Here is a 17,506-nt window from a genome sequence, read left to right on the forward strand (position 1 = left end):
GACTCTCTTTTGGGAAGCGCCTGTGACTCAGCATGCCTGATGCCTCATATCCAAGGGAACAAGATGACTATGTATTAGGAGCGTGCTGAACTGAACGATGCAGCGTTCTGTGACTTGTGTACAGTACGTACTGAAAGGCAATTATAGACGCTCCTAATTCTGGTTTTACATAGCTGCCATGGTGCAGATGAGTGATATGGCCTGTCAGGAAAGGGAAATAAAATGGTATGCTAATTATAGCTCGCAGCACATGGGTCGGGGGTTCTGGCACCTCATTTTTGCCGTGCTAGCAGTGTGGCTTTCACAGTTGGTCCGCCACTTTGATCCAGACTAAAATATCTCTGTTGGAATGACATGTTCCTGATGAAATGTAATACTTTTTGTTACTCCTTGACATTCATGCCTAAGACGCTAAATTAAGACGGCATACGCATACATAGTTAACATCGGCGTCATAACATTGTCATTGTGGCATTAGCTTTTAGCTCAAAGTCTTGCTGTACAGCCTCGCAGAGTTGCTTGCACGACTGTAGACCAACTTGGGACTTTTTATATTTAAAATGAATGAATCCAATAATATGAGCTGCTCTTTTGAGTGTGATTTATCTGCCTAAATGGCAACTACAGTATAATGTAATGAGAGATTCAGTCTACCTTATCGTCTAGTAAATATTGTAATTGGTAATGGTTTAGCTTTAGCACACTGGTAGGTAGTGTTAGCACGTTAAGCTCTATTCGTGTAGGTTTTATCTTTGTCAATAGAATGACGAAAGATTTACATTTCTTTTCAATTGTCATCACTGAGATCTTGTAACTCACTCCTGAGACTTAAAAAGGAGAGAAACAGCTAGTCTGAAGGAATTCAGTCTGCAGCAGATATACAGATATACTCAACCCTGATGGTTTTGCTAAAGCTCAAATGTCCTTCTGTAGTCACTCAAAGGTTAAAAAACAATGTCTGTGTTTGGAGAAGGAGGGATCTACTGTACACTCTATAGTTTTTGTTTGAGTCAGTGGGGTTTTTAAGATGACTGTACAAAGGAGGAAATAGACAAAAGATTGTAAATGGGGGGGAAGTGGGCGTGAACCCACACTGTCAAGGGCATTTTGTAATCAGAGCTGGAAGTATTATCCCCACAAAGGTACCATGAACCAGTGTGTTGGCCCTCAGGGGATCAGGCCCAGCAGTAACTGACCCACCCCTGTGCTCTGTGTTGCAGATGGGAGGAGGAGCTGTCCAGACGAGAGCAGCTGGAGTCCACCGTGGAAAACATGCAGCAGGTTGGGAAAAACCACAATGAAATATGTTCCACTAACACGCACAAGCTATTTGAGGCCTTGTCAAGAACCATTTAACAAATGCCACAGGGAGCACCAATACAATCACAGGAACAAAGCATGTATAGACATACATTTTTCAAAAATGCTACTACAACCCATGCATTTACATTTATATATAGCTCAGTGCTGGTGTTTTGTTCTGTGTGGGATCAGCCAAACTGGACTAGAAGCAGGAGCATGTGTTAAATTAGGAAAACCATATTATAAAACCCATCAGAAAGAGTCTGTTGGCCTCAAAATGCTTTTAAACATCAAATCTCACCAGCAGTCAACAATTATGTTTCTGTTTATAGCCGGCAGAGGAAATAGATGTAGAGGCTAAATCAATTTAAAGTGTCCCACCTTCAGGCTACATCACAAAACACACGCCACCCCATCTGCTGTGAGTACCTCATGTGGTCGGCATCCTTCCCGTTCTTATCTTTTTGAACTAATCGATCAGTGTCTGACAGCATGTGTGTTGTCTTGAATTCTGGGTCAGCAGAACCTCATATAGAGAGGTGGAGTGCAATTCCCCGGGGTCATTTACTTTTTAGAGCACACAGACGTATGCCACTGTGTAGGCAATAGCTGGAAATCTGTTCAGAGATAGTAAATTCAGTGCAAACAGCCATTTATTGTTCAGGGCTCAGAGCCAAAGGGCTGTTACCATGTGTTGGCATAATGCAGAGCAAGTGGCACTCCTAGGGACATAATACAGTCAATAGGGTTAGCCCTCCTTTTTGTTAACGGCTGTGAAACTAAATAGAATTTTAAGGATTGGTTTGTTTTTTCAGGCGTCCAGAGTCAGAGGTCTTGATAATGACTTCAATGGCAATATTTTAGGCCCTCCATAGTGAGGCTGGACCATAAAAGTGATATTTTTCAAACATCCTTAGTACCGTTTGAGTGTTAAGAGTTAAAGAAGTTGTGAATGTAGTTTAGATGAGAATGGGTTAGATGTTTTGTAAAGCCACATTTTAAGTTGAACCTCAAAGAAAAAGCTAGTTATCTTGGTTACCACGTTTTTCGCCCTCTTGCTAAGAGATATATGTGAAGACCGATTTCATTTGTCTGTACGATAAATATAAAGGTACATGTAGGCCTACATCTGGTTAGCTTAGCTTAGCTGCCATTTTTGCAGGCGAACTAAAATGGCTGCAACAGACAACATTTACCCTGTATTGGGAAGCAACTACCTGCATGTAAGTATTCCAGATGGTTTCTCTAGATACCTTCTGCACCAGTTTCAAAACAAATTGACTATCTGTTTATTATTTCAGTAGCAGCTTACATTTGCATCATCTCAGTTATGTAAATGTGGAAAGGAAAGGAAACTATGACCTCTAAGCACTGATCATAAAAAGATCAAACAGTAACCAATATGGAAATGATTAACCTGATAAAAGCTGTATTTGATTAGAAGAGCATTACTATCTGAATGCAAGACTTTGAGCTACCCAAATGTGTGTCACAGTATAAAGGGTTAGGGTTTGGGTCATTTTACAAGTTTAACGGGGTAAAGCCCACTCCACTAACCTTAATACTGTCTTTTTTAACTCCGACACTGTCACATCCTTCTAGAGTGCCCAGGAGTCCACCGAGGTGCAGGATGAGCTGAGTGAAAAGGTGGACAGACTGAAGGCTGAACTCGTGGTCTTCAAGAGTCTGATGACGGATGTAAGTATTAGTTCAGTGCTATGGAAACTATCTATTTGCCTTCACAGCATAGACACAGTGCTGTGTTAACCCCCATACTTTATATGCAATCATGTAAACCATTCAATCAGCAGTGTTTAAAGAACATCAAATTGTTTCCCAGCACATTCCTAAGCGTCATTCTGATAAAGGCTGCAATTCATACAGGTTCAAACAATAACACGAAACACACACCCTTCCTTCTTTCCTTCCTTCCTTATTTGGTAAGAATATATACTGCCAGAAAGCTTCCAAGACAAGCATTCATTGAAAACAGCTCAAATAGCAGCTGTAGATCAAGAGCACTTCCTGTTCTGTACGGCCGGGTATTGTTCTGTGGAAGGTCTGCTCGAGTGTGATATACAGTTATAATATACTGCGCTGGGTCCAGTCAAACAGTGCTTGCTCAGGGATAAATAAAGTTAGATGTTGTTGTTTTTCTTCTTTGTAAAAAGTTTTGTTGATTATCTTGCTTCTGTACATTGTAGATCTTTCATATTATTTTCTGTCTTTAACTTCATCCCCTATGTGTGAATCCAGAGACGGGTAAGTGACTTAGAAGAGATCTCTTAGACATCTCATATCTTGTGCTCTAGATGTTGTAAACCTCTTGTCATTGCTCCTTTTGTTAAAACTTCCATTCTAGCATGAAGAACAGTATATGTGACAATTTGCATGATCCGAAATTGATAAAACTATTTGGATCGAGTCTTCAGTTTGAGTATTTTTTCAAGCAAATATGTAGTACATTTACCATCTTCGCGTTAACGACAATATCATTTATTCTTTTGGATATCCTGATCGACTTTCTTTATCACTTCCTGACATTTTAAAGACCAAAAAAGAGTTTAATTGAGAAAATAGGACAAATCAATAGAGTAGTATGTGTGAGTTGCAGCCCTATTGCATATTGAATAATGCAAACCAGTGTAGTGTAAGTAAGTAACTTCTTCAACCTTAAGTTTTTTTTGTTCCTGGGCAAAATGAGTAGCAGTAACGGTCAAAACAGATAACACAAACTTCTCAAAGCGTGAGTTAAACGAAAAGGCCATTATTATGTTATGAATAAAAATGCTAATTTGAATTATATTACAAAGATGCATTGTAAACATGAACGCAAAATTAACTCTTAAAAAAGGGTTTAAAAAACGTAAACATGATATTAAAGGTAAACATTAAGATACTAAATACTGTATATGACATTAATTCATTGGCTTTCAAATACTTTTTTAGAACTGCAAAAAAAAAACTCAAATGGAGATTATTTTACAAACACTCAATTTGTTGGTGACCAGTACGATCAACTGAAGGCGGTCAATATGAGTAAATCAGTACGGCAGTAAATCCACTTTACGCCCTGTACGTGTGCATGTGGTGAGAAGGTGTCTGACACATGGCATTTAACACATCTGTCCTAACTCACGCAGCAAATGTCTGACCTGGACACCAAGATCCACGAGAAAGCCCGGCGAGTAGACATGGACATCTGCAGGAGGATCGACATCACGGCCAAACTGTGCGATGTGGCCCAGCAACGCAACTCAGAGGACATGTCGATGATGTTCAACGTCAGTCCGGCCCGGTCGCTGCCGGAGAGGGTGGGTATACATCTGCTGTTTCACTGTTTGACAGTTATCTCAGGAGAAATATGAATTATCTTGTGAAGACAACAGTCAGCACTCTGTTAATGAAACCAGAGCTGCCAGGGGCTGAATCTGTATAGTGTGTCGTTTTCTTTCCCCCCGGCTGGTAATAAACTCAGTGACCCAAAAATCGGAAACACGCACACAAACATACACAATAGTTATAGTAGTTACTGTTACATATATGCATGCACATACACACAGTGAAATGTGGATAATCTTTGCTGCACTACGCGGACAGGGCTAGCTAGAGCCTGAGTATACTGTAAATTCACCGTGAATCAAGCTGGTGGCTTCTCTTAATTTAAACGTTATACAGGTATATTCCTATTTTCAGTCAGGCTTCTCATATCTACAGTGTTTATTAAGGATTACACACAAGAAGTGTCTCATCTGTAGAATAATAAATTAAAAAAAGGCAGAAAGTAGAACTCCTTCTTGCCCACCATTCAGAAATATACTTAATTGAGTGCTGATGAATTAGTGGTTAGATTCTTTATTAAATTAGAACTTAAGTCAATTAAAGAAAATCTTTACTCTGCTTTCTTGCCACGCCGCCTTTAGGTGCACAACAGACTAAAGTAGATCCTGAAATGAGCTGAATCGAAAATCAATTCTGAATTGAATCATGACTCCAAGATTTAAAATGGAAATACCGAAAGACTCACACCTCTACCGATGATGATTAGGCATCAGTAGTTTACATCAGCAGGCACATTTTTTTGATAAACTATTTGTGTGTCTCAGGGTGCCGGGGCCAGCTGCAGGAGGAAGGAACTTAAAGCCACGTCTGACGAGGAGATGTCAGAGATGGATGCAGAGCCGAGCCCTTCAGAGGAGGACGGCCCCGGGTCGCTCAACATCACGGACGAAATGAAACGCATGCTCAACCAGCTGTGAGCAACACACTCAGACACACATACATGCAGCAACAATGCACACAGACCCAGAAAACCCATGCTCTCTGCTCTAAAGAACCTTAGCTGCAGCAACACCACACCAGCAAAGATGATGTTTTGATGAAGCACTGTGAACTCCTTCATCTCCCTCTAGTGCATGTATAGAGTATCACAGAGTACACTATGCAGATATAGCTGAAACCAGCAGATACAAATATTATGAACATTCATTTGCTTTGTTAAAGTCATGTTAGTTTTGTTTGGATGCTCCCTAATGGTTTACACTATGACCAACATTGGCCATTTTGACCTCTAAATATTTTCAAAAAGAAAGTGACTGCTCTGTGTTTCCGTAAACTCTTCCTTCCATGTCTTTGTCTTCTTAGTAAGCGCATCCTCCTCTTTGCTTGTGTCCTCTGCTGAATCTGTGGGCCGTTATACTTTGTCTTTCCTCTCTTCCTCCTGTTCTTTCCGTTCTCTGTCTTTGTCCCTATGCAGACATTCAGATAACTCCTTTGTTGCCAGGCGCGAGACGTTTGATATAGACGACGACTGCGACAGTCTGACGTGGGAGGAAAACGAGGAGACCCTGTTGCTGTGGGAGGACTTCACAAACTACAACGTGCCGAGCGCCTTTACTCCAACACCCGGCACAACCGCCAGCTGCTCCAATGGAAACGGTGAAGTGGCTGAGCCAGTAAGTCCTGTCTGCATTCATGGACCTTTTGCACAGTACATGTTTTTTTAAACTAATGCAGGGTGCTGTGTCAGACATTTACTCATGCATGATGTATGAAACTTCTGTCTATGCTCTCCAAGGACTCCCAGGATGGAAGTCTTGGCAGCCTGATTGATCAAACAGAGTCCCTCTTTAAGACCAGAGAGGAGCAGTACCAGGAAACCATCGGCGAGATCGAGGTAGTGTGTGTGCGTGTGTTGAAAAAAAAAAGGCCTTGTGGGCACAAAGCCTGAATAAGACGTATTAAAAAAACGTAAACAATTAGTGATTGTTGGACATTATTTTCCCACATTGCCATGTAAAGAAACATGGAAAACATTGAAATGTTTTTTAAAGTTGACTTGGTAGTTAAAAAAAAGGTTGATTGACAACTGATGTGTTCATGTCATCATCATGTTACTAAACTGACTGCTAAAAAAGTATATATATATATATATATGTATATATATTCATTATGTGGAATATAGATAAATATGTAGGGTTAAGGTCATTACATTCAGTTATGTCTATGTTCAAATTGTATGGCATGTGTATAGTGAGCATAGCCTTTTTTTCTATCTTTGGGGTGGTGTTTTTTTATTTTATAAATCCGTAAACAAATGCATTCCTTGAACGTCATTACGTACTCCCAACAACACTGTGTGGAAACCAGGGGTAAAGCCACGAAAGGCATCGCTTCAGTCTATCCTCCTCCCAAACACCAGTATTTTCTACCCCCTCTCTTACATGCTAACTCTTTTTAAACCTTTCCCCTTACTTTAGTTTGAATTGGCCACAGCCAAGAGTGACATGAACCGACATTTGCACGAGTACATGGACATGTGCAGCATGAAGAGAGGCCTGGATGTGCAGATGGAGAGCTGTCGGCGGATGATTAAAGGCGGCAGGAACTCTCCCTCCGTCAGCTCTGTGGCCAGCAGCGACTCAGGGAACACAGACGAGATCCAGGACGAGATCTTGGACAAGGACGCAGAGCCTGAAGTCCCCGTTAGTTGATGCACGGTAGGGCGTTGTCCCGTCTCTTCCTGAACGCCACTCATCGTCACAGGGGTCAAATGTGTATAGAGCTAAACCCTGCTAGAGGTGAAGCAGCCTACATCTGGGCCTGTTGGACCTTTTGAAGTTCTGATGGTGGTGCTTACTGACGCAGACTCAGAACTGGTGCTTTTATACTATATCTGTTGTTTAGGAAGTGGTGGGGGGGGGGAGGGGGTTGTCTTTGCTTCACATAAAGAAAGGGTGCAAATAAAGTCCGAGCTGTGCTCTCTTCCTCACTGCTGCCTCGCTGGATCCTTGTCCAGAGCTTCACTTCATTTAAGGGGAGAGAAAAACAATTCTCTAAGATTTTAAACTGGCTGAGAAGTATTTTGTACAAGTTCTTACCCTATTAATGTCCTTTTATTATAAAGGAAATGAAAATAGTACATATTGTGCTCCTCCACATAGCATTCACAAAAAAGAAACATCCATCTTTAGATTTATTTGTTATGTTTTATTTATATATTTTGCTTGCAATCCAGATTAAACTGTTTGGGGTTTAAGTGTCTTCTGCCAAGGAGACAGAGCAAGGAGTGGAGAGAATGGTGTGGGAGTGCTGTCGGTTTCTGAGGGAACTCTGCAGAGCTGCCAAAGTCGACAGAGGAAAGGAGCACAGTCCTTTGAAGCTTTAGAGCACTACTGAAGTTCTATGCAATTTAGCCGGCCTTATTTTTGGACTGGCTTGTACCGTTCCTCTCCACTACGATTCGCCTTTCAAAGCAAAGCAGGGGTTTTCTATGTATTACTTTGAAATGTATTTGTTATTTTTGTGCGTGTGTTTGAGCGTGAAGTTACCTTAGTATGGGACTTTGTTTTTCATGGATATCAAAAGTTAAAACTGGAACAGTGCCCCCTCAACAAGGGACAATTCATCTTTTTGTTTTTTTTAAAGGACTATAATTATCAACATCTGCCAGATGTCCCTACTTCTGAAACGCGCAGGTCACTGTCTTGATTCTGATGTACTCTGATCAACGTGTATTGTGCATCACATAATGTTATTTTAAACGGCTAAAGTCCAATATATTTTATAAAGTAAATCTAATGTGAGTTATCAAAGCCAAACAATGCCCTCAAACGTCATAAGAAAAACCAAAGGATACATCATCTCCTGACATCTTCTTTTTTTTTTATTTAGATGAACCTGTTGTGTATGTGTGTTTTGATTATGAGCTGTCTTCTGCTGTCCTGCAGGGGACTCTGTTCCAGACGGGTTGTACATCCTGCTTTGGCTCTCCTGAATTGGGGCTAAAAGTGTCAAGACTGTACATAACAAGCTGTAGGCATGTGATCGTATACCCCAGAGGCCTTTTTATTCATCACAAACACTTTGCAACAGAGCGAGAAGTCTCACGATTTCTCTTCTCAATGCTCCCACAGGTTAAGCGTAGCAAGCGATCGAAGCATGGGGACATAAGTGATCTTTTTATCACCTCTTTGTATTATAATGTACGGTTTGCTGGATCAAAGAATAAGTGCTACTTCTATACTGAAGTTTTACAGATCAGAATGTTAAAACGCAGGCCTTTTGTTGTTTCAGCATGTTTGTGTGGAGAAAGGGAGCTATGAGTCTTTTTTTTTTTTTTAACTTTCTTTTTTTAACGTAATAGCTGCAATGCAGACTTTGCGTCAAGCCTAATCAATAATAATTATATTTGTAACATATAATGTATTTGTCACTGTTTTTCCTAATTATTCTGTTAACCAAAAAGTGTGTTATTGTCACCATACTCTGCTTTTATTGATTTTGAAACATTATTAAACAGACGATTCTGTCAATTATTGACCATATCAGATCACCCATAATAAAAACTAACTACATAAGACAAGAGTAAGGAAGTGTCTCACTCATGGAGATCCTTCATATCCTCTTATGAGTTGATGTAAAACCAGCCTGATAAATAACAAAGAGCCATTCTGTTATCACTACTGTTCTTTTTATCAACATCAAAGGCATGTGTATTGATTCAATGTCTGTGTCTTCCATAAACAGCAACACAGTTCGCTCTTCCTCGTTAAAATTGGAGCTCACACCACCATCACACTAACCAGCCAACCAAAGCAAAGTGTACAGTGAAAGGACAGAGACATATATCAAGCTATAAATCCTACTAACTCTCAGTGTTTGTCCATGCATACCACCACACGTGTGTTTTCAAACTTCTTGCAACAAGTCTTGCATTAAGTGCATCGTCTCCATTTACTTCTCTCAGATCAGGTCACATTCAAACGACATGCAGTCGGCATAATTGTAGCAACCCTCCTTAATGAATGTAGCTTGATTGGAGGCATCTTCTAAAGACCTCACATGTAAAAGCTGAGCAAAAACCATGTAGCTGTTTAAATCCAGGGATATATGGTGTGCTGTGATTTGGAGACCTTGGTATGGGTTGCTTTACTAAATGGGTTCTTACCTGACCGACTTACAGTGTGCGGCCTAGATGTATGTGACTTAGGTCAGAGTGAATGTTTCATATTAAAAATGTTTTTTAATGCAATTGGTTTTTATCAGCGTGCGCTAGGAATACACGGTTGTGTTAACGGTTGTTTCAACTAACAGTTGTATATGTTCATGGCATACCTGTTTGCTGTTATAAGTCATTCTTTTTCTGAGGTCTTTTATTTCATGAACAGGAGATTCAAGGTGCAGCAATACTTGTGGCCATATTAGGGTACATCTGTATGGACTCTGGTCTTTGTGTTTCATTTGCATTACAGGAAGCATCCTGTTTGGTCTGCTTTAATTTAATAGTTTTATTTCTCATTATTTTGTTTAAACTATTCATAAAATGTTTTCATGTGGGTTTGGGGCAGATTGTTTCAAAATTATGAATGTACTCAATTGTTTTTTGGGGGGAAATGAAATAAAATTGTGGTTTGGAAAAGAAAAATCAAGGCTGTGTTTTTTTCTTAATTCTTTTCACTCATTCAAAAAGATTGAAGAGGTTTCCATGCCATTATAATATACTTTAATGCTCTGTGAAAAAGTGCATATGAATGTAGAGACTGTGTGGTTTTATTGTTCATCAGTAGAAGATTCAAGGTTATAATACTTGAAAAGTGATATCCGTAATCTAATTACTACAATGTAGTTCAGCGAAGATAAACAAAAAGTCCTCTAACTTTAATCTGTGCTTTTCATTTTGCTGAAGTGTGTGAACTTGGCTGCAGTCATTAATGTAGTAAAGTCAGTTCAGCAACTCTTTACAGAAATCTTATCTGCAGGTGTTACTGATAACACAATGGTTCTTTGCTGTTAGAGTTTTTTAGTGAGTGATGCATGCACAATACCAGGACCCTTACTAAATGAAATAATTCCAACATTCATTTTATTATCTTAACTTGTGCTTTTTGGTAAATGCTTATTTCAAACTGATTTTTGTATTTATCTGCCACCACAAGAGTTCCTTCCAGCACTGTCACCTCTCTACCTCGAGGAACACGACTCTTTTGGCCACGCCCTCCTCGCTGTATTTCTCCTGCAGCTTCTGTCGGGCCCCGGGATCACCTGAGAGCAAGAGACCGTCGTCACTTCGACACCACAGGGGTCCCCAAGCGGAGGAGGGGTTCAAAAGGTGCTCCAGAGCAGCAGAGAAGTCCCCGCTGGTCCTCAACAGGGCTTTGGTCACACTGATCAAGTCCTGGAATAAAAATAGTTGGGGGAGTTCAGAAATGCCCAAAATATATACAAAATAAATAAGTTGTCAAATTCACTGACAGCCAAATCCAGTTTTTTTTCTTAAGCATTTTGAACATGCATCAGGTCTACACACTTATTGAGTAGCTTTGGATAAAAGCGCCACCTAAATTAAATTAAATGCAATGTAACCTACACGATCACATGACACAATGAACATATTGGTGCGATTCGTCACTTTTACTTATAATTAATGCTGTTGTGTTGCTGCGATTTATAACATGTATTCAATAATGATATGCTTTGGGACATTCATCTAAATGAATTGCATATATCAATATTTGCTTCGAAAAGTTATATTATCCAGTATATTAGAATCAGCTATATGAAAAAAAAACTTAAAAGCATTATCAAGACACAAGCGTTGGCATTAGAAATCAATAAATGGTTTTGTTTTCAATCACTTGCGGACAGGGGGCTTTTTCTGGGTGTGCTGCTCCTTCCAGCCACTGCAGTCAACATGTTGATGTATCCTTGGGCAAGAAATTTAAGACCAAATTGCCAATGTTGTGAGATGTGTGTGAATGTGTTTATGGGTGAATGGTGACTCGTATGTGTAAAGGCGCTTTGAATGGTCGCAAAGCGCTACAACAAATGCAGTTCATTTCCCATTCCCATTGCATCATCAGCCCTCACTAGGGTTGGGAACCGAAACTCTGTTCCAGATGAGAACCGATAAGAAAATGTCGGGTACCCGTACAAAATACACAATTTTGGTTCTGCTTAACGGTTCCTAAACGCGGTAGACTGTGTATTCCACCGGGTCCGTCTGCGCCGCGGCGAGCCGGTGGAATACAGGGTAAGGGCGGACTGGACATCTGTGTGTTCTGGAGAATCACAGAATGGCCGGCCGGCTCGGTACGCTGGCGGCGGCATCGCCCTTCATTTTTTTAAACGGCATCATGTAAGTTGCGCTGACAGGCGACAGAGGTCCACAGTTGCCCCGCAGCGAGGCTCCCCCTGCCGGTGCTAAGTCACTTCATAACACCAAAGATGGATCGCGGTAAACGCTCTAAAGTGAGGCTCCACTACACTAAAAAAGAAAAAGACAAGGCACAGTGTAACGCCTGTTAATAGCTTGTCACAGGCATAGCTCAGTTCAAATAAAGCATTGCTATTGTGTAATACATTTGTATTGTATGGATATTTTTTATTTGTAATTGTTTTAGTTAAAGCTTAAAAGAATAAAGATATTTTTGTTATCTAAACGTTTGACCTCTTTCTTTTACAATTTTGGAATCGAAACGGGGAATCGATAAGAACCGGAATCGATAAGCAGAACCGGAATCGATACATTTCAAACGATACCCATCCCTAGTCCTCACCTGGCCGGTCTGCTTCATCAGCTTTTTGATTCGCTGCTTGTCCTCCTCCAGCTGGACCTGAGTCAGGGAAAAGGCAGCATCTTTGTTCACCGCTGCCTCTGGTCGGGATGGAGCTTCTCTGCTGGGACCAATGACAGACTGAGAGTCTTCCTCCTCCTGAGTTTCACTGTTGAATATGAACAGGTGGGCTTTGGAGGAGGAGCGGACCCCCTCAGCTGTCGCGGGGGGTTGTATCGTTGGTGTTTCGGATGGGTTTCGGAGGTCTGGAGCTACATCCTCATCCGACTGAGAGACAGGAACACAACGGTTTAATTAAATAAACCATAACTAAGGATTCTTTCATGGGGAGTATGTTTTTTTTGGAGGTGATGAAGAAAAGGATAACATCAGCCGATACAATTCAAGGATTCCTTGATCGAAAAGCAACCTCGTGACAAGCCATTTTCATTCATTATGAATTGGTTTTGTCTTACCTCACTTTCATCTTCAAACTCCTTTATAGCCAACTCTAAAATCCCCAACTTTCTCTTTTCTTTTTTCTTCTCCACTTCCTGTGGCACTGAATTAGACTCTGCATCTGCAACATATCATTGGAGGTGGACAAATTAGAGAAGTGAAGATAATCTATTACATAAAAGCTATAATGATTGGTCCCACACTGGGAGACGTATAACACACCTGTTGGTGCTGTTTCAGAAACAGGAGCTTGTGTGCTCTCCTCCTGCGGTTCCTCTGGCACACTGCTTCCTCTGGCTTTCTTTGAAGGCGGCTGCTCCACCATTTTGTCTTTCTTAGGAGAAGACTTAGTGGGAGATTCACTTTTCTTCGAGAGCTGCGGGGATGATCCATATCGTCTTGAAGGAGCTGCTGATCTGAGTTTTTTACCATATGGTTCAGGCGACCCCTCCAGCACAAGATGCCAGCGTGTTGGTCGTCTCTGAGGTTGTTGGGGCTTTGGGGAGGCCTTCTGTTTCTCTTTAGGCTTTTTCTGAAGAGGGGTGTCTGGCTGGGACTCGGGCCGAGCTGGAGGAGAGTCCTCTGGCACCATTTCTTTCTCAGGAGAGATGATTGTTTCCGTGCTCTCATCTTGGATGGGCTGAGCATCTGTGTGTGGGTCCAACCAAGGTCCCTCGGCTTCGGGGGGGTTAGAAGTTTCACCTTCTACCATCTCTACTAGTGTGCTTTCAGCTGGTTGCTCATCAGATTGTGGATTCGCAAGTTGGACTTTTTTTTTGGGAGAGATGGATTTTGGAGATTCTGGTTGTGTGTCTTCAGCTGGCATGGGCTGGGCATCTATCTGTTGAGACACCAAATCTGTTGTGTTCAGTTCAAGTCATTTAAATTGCTTATCAAGGGGCCAGTGTGTAGTATTTAGGGGGTATGATTAGCAGAAATGGAATATAACATTAATGCTTTCATTCGTGTATAATCGCCTGAAACAAAGAACTGTTGTGTTTGTGTTAGCTTAGAGTGAGTCCTTCATATCTGTGCAGGGAGGGGGTCCTTTTCACAGGGTCTGAAATGTTTTTGCAGTAGCTCTGAACACACAAACCAAACTCTGGCTCTAGAGAAGATCTTTTCTGTTTTTACATGACCTTAATGTTCTCGTAATTCTTAGACACGCTTGTTAAACTGCTTCTAAAGTAGTGTTATTCTAGGGATGGTGTCTAAAGACATAAAGATTAGATAAGATAGGACTTTATTTATCCCAAAGGAAATTGTTGTGCCAGAGTGGCAAAAATAAACACAGCAGCGTAATAATAAAACTGTAAGCTAACAGTGAAGTAAAAAGATACCCAGGTGTTACCATGGCACTTCAATTGACAACTCTTTACCTTAGTGTGGTTAAAGGAGGGGTGTGTGGGGGTACAATTTGCAACTGCAAAAATAGATGACACCAAATCCCATACACAGTCCCTACAAATCACATTCAACCCTACTAAATGTTTTAACTGTGGTGTTGGTTGCAGGCAGTGAGTTAAAAAGAAAGAAGGTGGCATTATGTGAACGTGTTTTATGATTACTCTGTTACTTTGAAAATGTTAAAGTTTTTTTGGCACCACCGCTGATATTATGAACAAATATACTAGCACCTATCTGTGTTTTACATTTTTGTTTTACTTTTATGTATGCACCACAACACCAAGTCAAAGTCCTCGTACGTGTCAATCTAGCTGGTAATAAACCTGTTTCTGATTCTGATTCTGACCTACAGCCAACTTTGGAGTTCATTTGACCATTTTACATAAAAAAATTGTTTTCAATACATTGTCGCACTAAATGGTGGTGATATGATGTAACATGAACATTATTTTTTGTATCTTTGTAACTTTGCGGAGAAACGTTGAAATCATGACAGCCCTCATGTCCAATGAATGTTCAATAAAATGCTCACACCCTCCCTGTAATAACACCAGAATTGTCCCTGGTATGACTCATATATTGCTCAAATGAATTACCATACATGAAAGATACATTTACTCATCTACTCAATAAAATCATCTTTCAATATTCTGTAGAACAATAGACCACTACAAAGATAAACACCTCTATTGACAGCCTGCCAACCAAACCTGAACATTAAAAGGTTCAATAATGTTGGGTATATTTCAGGACTGTTGCATTGAATAGGTTTAGGCTGTTGGACAGTAGTACTGTATTTAAAACTGCCTCTTATGTACATTCTGAAAGAAATATAGTTATACAGAGAAATATATATCTAAATATCTTCAAAGTAAATTACCTTAAAATCACCCTCTACTGATTTTGTGGCTTCCTCTGCTTTCACCTCCAAAACCTCAGGTTGTTTATTTGCCAGGTGCACTTTATAGTGGCTTTTCATTGACTGCCAGGTGTGATTGGTCACAAGCTGGTTCTCCATCTCTTGCCAAAGCCGGTTCCCCCCAACCTCTTTCTGGGACTTGCTGACATAACTCCAAATGGCTGCATCATCTTCATCTGTGTAGGGAATCCTGCCTACTTTTTCTGAAAGAATGCGAAAGTATTTGTCAGTAAATGTAAAACTAATAAACAGTGTGACATGAATATTCATGTGATAATAAAGGCTAAAGCTAATACAAAACGACTGCACACTTTTTACATCTTGTTATGAGTAAACTATGCTCCTTACAAGAAGGTCAGCTCATAACATCATACCTCCTGAGAGACGACGAGGGGTCTTGTTGAGTCTAGGAGAGTGTCTCGGGGCAACTTCAGGGTTTAACCTGTAGTCCTCTAAATTCAGCTGTTCCTCCTTCTCAATACAGTCGTGAATGTACTGGGTGGACACGTAACTGAGGAATAAACAGACAGCACTTTCATTTCATGCTTTAAATATGTTTAAAGATAGTTACACAATAACAATGTTCTCAATATAAATTACACTCCTTATCACCGACATAGTTATTTGGCTTACTGTGCTAAAACCTAAAAGTGCTCGGCCATTAGAAAGGATGAATACAAATGTATAAGCCATGAAAATAAAATGCTCTTGTTTTTTCCAATAAACAAAATGCTGTTTAATGATCCAATAGAGGTAGGCCTTATTTTCAATGAGCCTTAGAAGAGTGAACAGTTAAGGTCAATTAACAAAAATGTTCATATGCTTACGTCCATACAGGTCCGCTGCAACTCTGACTACTTTTAAATCTAGACTAAAGACTTTTCTTTTTGCCGCTGCTTTTAATTGAACTATTCACATCTTAAACTCCACTGTAACTTTTATCCATGTATTTTTTCTTTTAATGTTTATTTTATTATCTTTTCTTTTTAATGACTTATTTTAAATGCCATTTTCTTAATGTCTTAAAGCACTTTGAATTGCCTTGTATTGAAAGGTGCTATATAAATAAACTTGCCTTGCCTTACATTCATTATTGAAATATTGTTTGGCGAGACAGACAGCAAAGGCATGTTTGGAACATTGTGAGTATTTCACTGAATGAATTAGACTTGGGCTGTGGTTATTGTGTGACAGTTTGTGAACTGATATGTTGATATCGTTTTGCTGTTTTTAAACGCAGCCTCTACCTACCTTAATTTATCAACAATTTTCTCTGTCTTTGGATTCCTCAATTCAAGATTGAGGCATGCAAACAAAAATAAACATTTCTATAATAATTCATAGTTACAGATCTAGATGTGTGAATGTTGGGCAGAAATATTATTAAAGTATTAATTATTAAATGGCTCAAAATAACCATCAAAGCCAAGAAATTGCCTTACATGGTATGGTCATGTCAACTGAAGAGGCTGAACAGTATTTCTCCTCACATAACACACTCCCGAACGGCATCCCAGCCCAGCACCTACCAGTGAGCAGTAGTTTCAGGAATAGAGCCGTTTTCTTTGGGGTCAATGAGCAGAATGGCCCCTGGCCGCTGCACATTGCTCAGGATCCCTCCTCCAGCTGCAATGAGCGGCTGGAGCTTGCATTTAACAGGACCCGGTCTCAGGAAGAAGGACATGGGTTCACCGTCAACCGTCATGAACAGAACTGGGGAGATGTCAGATATGGCCGCATCCTGCTGTGTGGACGCCATGCTTTCAAATGTCTCACCTAGTGGAGGAGGGTCAATTACAGAAAAGACAGCCCTTCAAACAAATGAAAAGTTACTGTAATACATACAGATTTTTATAAAGTGAAACATGGACTACATTGAAATAAATTGAGGAAATCTAGGGTAGGGTAATTTTAATAACAATATTTAAAATGATTATCCCCCAATAATTTGTTTAGAAGTCCTAAAAATCCAATAATAAAAAAAGGTGTGTCTTATTTGTCTAGTTCCATAATAATATCTCATATGGATTGGGAAGCAATGGCTTACATAAACACTTAATTTATTAAAGTTTATTCAACTTGTCTACTACAGTAAAAAGCTGGACTCAAATCCAATAAAGAGAAGTGTTTTATATTACAGTGTAGTTAGTAACACTATGCTGCATTGAGTCACTGGCTCACATGACATGGAAGTTGATGATATTCTAATACAATAACTCAGTAATAATTATATATTTGTAACAAGTGAAACCATTTGATTAAGAGGAAGGGCTCTGAACGTCCACTTTGAAACTGAAGAAGAGGACTGGAGTGAATGCCTGTCAAATATCAAACCAAAAACCAACTTCAACGCAACCTTTAAAGA

The 17,506-nt window shown here is 40.1% G+C and overlaps 2 protein-coding genes across 3 annotated transcripts in view; one reads left to right on the forward strand and one right to left on the reverse strand.

The window, feature by feature from the left end:
• Positions 1–8,940, forward strand: part of iffo2b (intermediate filament family orphan 2b) — a 24,181-nt gene extending 15,241 nt beyond the window's left edge. The window contains exons 2-8 of one of the 2 annotated variants that reach the window (XM_010786334.1): positions 1,221–1,281; positions 2,905–3,000; positions 4,446–4,616; positions 5,409–5,557; positions 6,059–6,257; positions 6,380–6,478; positions 7,062–8,940. In XM_010786334.1, the coding sequence (XP_010784636.1) occupies positions 1,221–1,281; positions 2,905–3,000; positions 4,446–4,616; positions 5,409–5,557; positions 6,059–6,257; positions 6,380–6,478; positions 7,062–7,295 (1,009 nt within the window). In that variant the 3' untranslated portion in view covers positions 7,296–8,940. The remainder of the gene's footprint in view (positions 1–1,220; positions 1,282–2,904; positions 3,001–4,445; positions 4,617–5,408; positions 5,558–6,058; positions 6,258–6,379; positions 6,479–7,061) is intronic. The other variant, XM_010786335.1, reaches the window with a different exon arrangement.
• Positions 8,876–16,916, reverse strand: terf2ip (telomeric repeat binding factor 2, interacting protein). The gene is made up of 7 exons (XM_010786333.1): positions 16,671–16,916; positions 15,516–15,652; positions 15,103–15,344; positions 13,038–13,656; positions 12,833–12,936; positions 12,360–12,644; positions 8,876–10,978 (listed from the first exon to the last, which is right to left on the reverse strand). Exons 1-7 carry the CDS (start codon positions 16,898–16,900, stop codon positions 10,757–10,759), a joined length of 1,839 nt encoding a protein of 612 aa, XP_010784635.1. The 5' UTR covers positions 16,901–16,916; the 3' UTR covers positions 8,876–10,756.
• Between the last annotated feature and the right edge of the window lie 590 nt (positions 16,917–17,506).

The sequence above is a fragment of the Notothenia coriiceps genome, unplaced genomic scaffold, assembly GCF_000735185.1.
Source record: "Notothenia coriiceps isolate Sejong01 unplaced genomic scaffold, NC01 NC01_scaffold00029134, whole genome shotgun sequence".
Classification (NCBI taxonomy): Eukaryota; Metazoa; Chordata; class Actinopteri; order Perciformes; family Nototheniidae; genus Notothenia; species Notothenia coriiceps.

Coding starts and splice junctions, on each gene's coding strand:
- terf2ip (XM_010786333.1), bottom strand. CDS start 16,900: ATGGCGTCCACACAGCAGGATGCGGCCATATCTGACATCTCCCCAGTT. Junction 12,937..13,037: donor TTCTGAAACAGCACCAACAG/GTGTGTTATACG, acceptor GATATGTTGCAG/ATGCAGAGTCTAATTCAGTG. Junction 10,979..12,359: donor TGATGAAGCAGACCGGCCAG/GTGAGGACTAGG, acceptor TTTTTATTCCAG/GACTTGATCAGTGTGACCAA.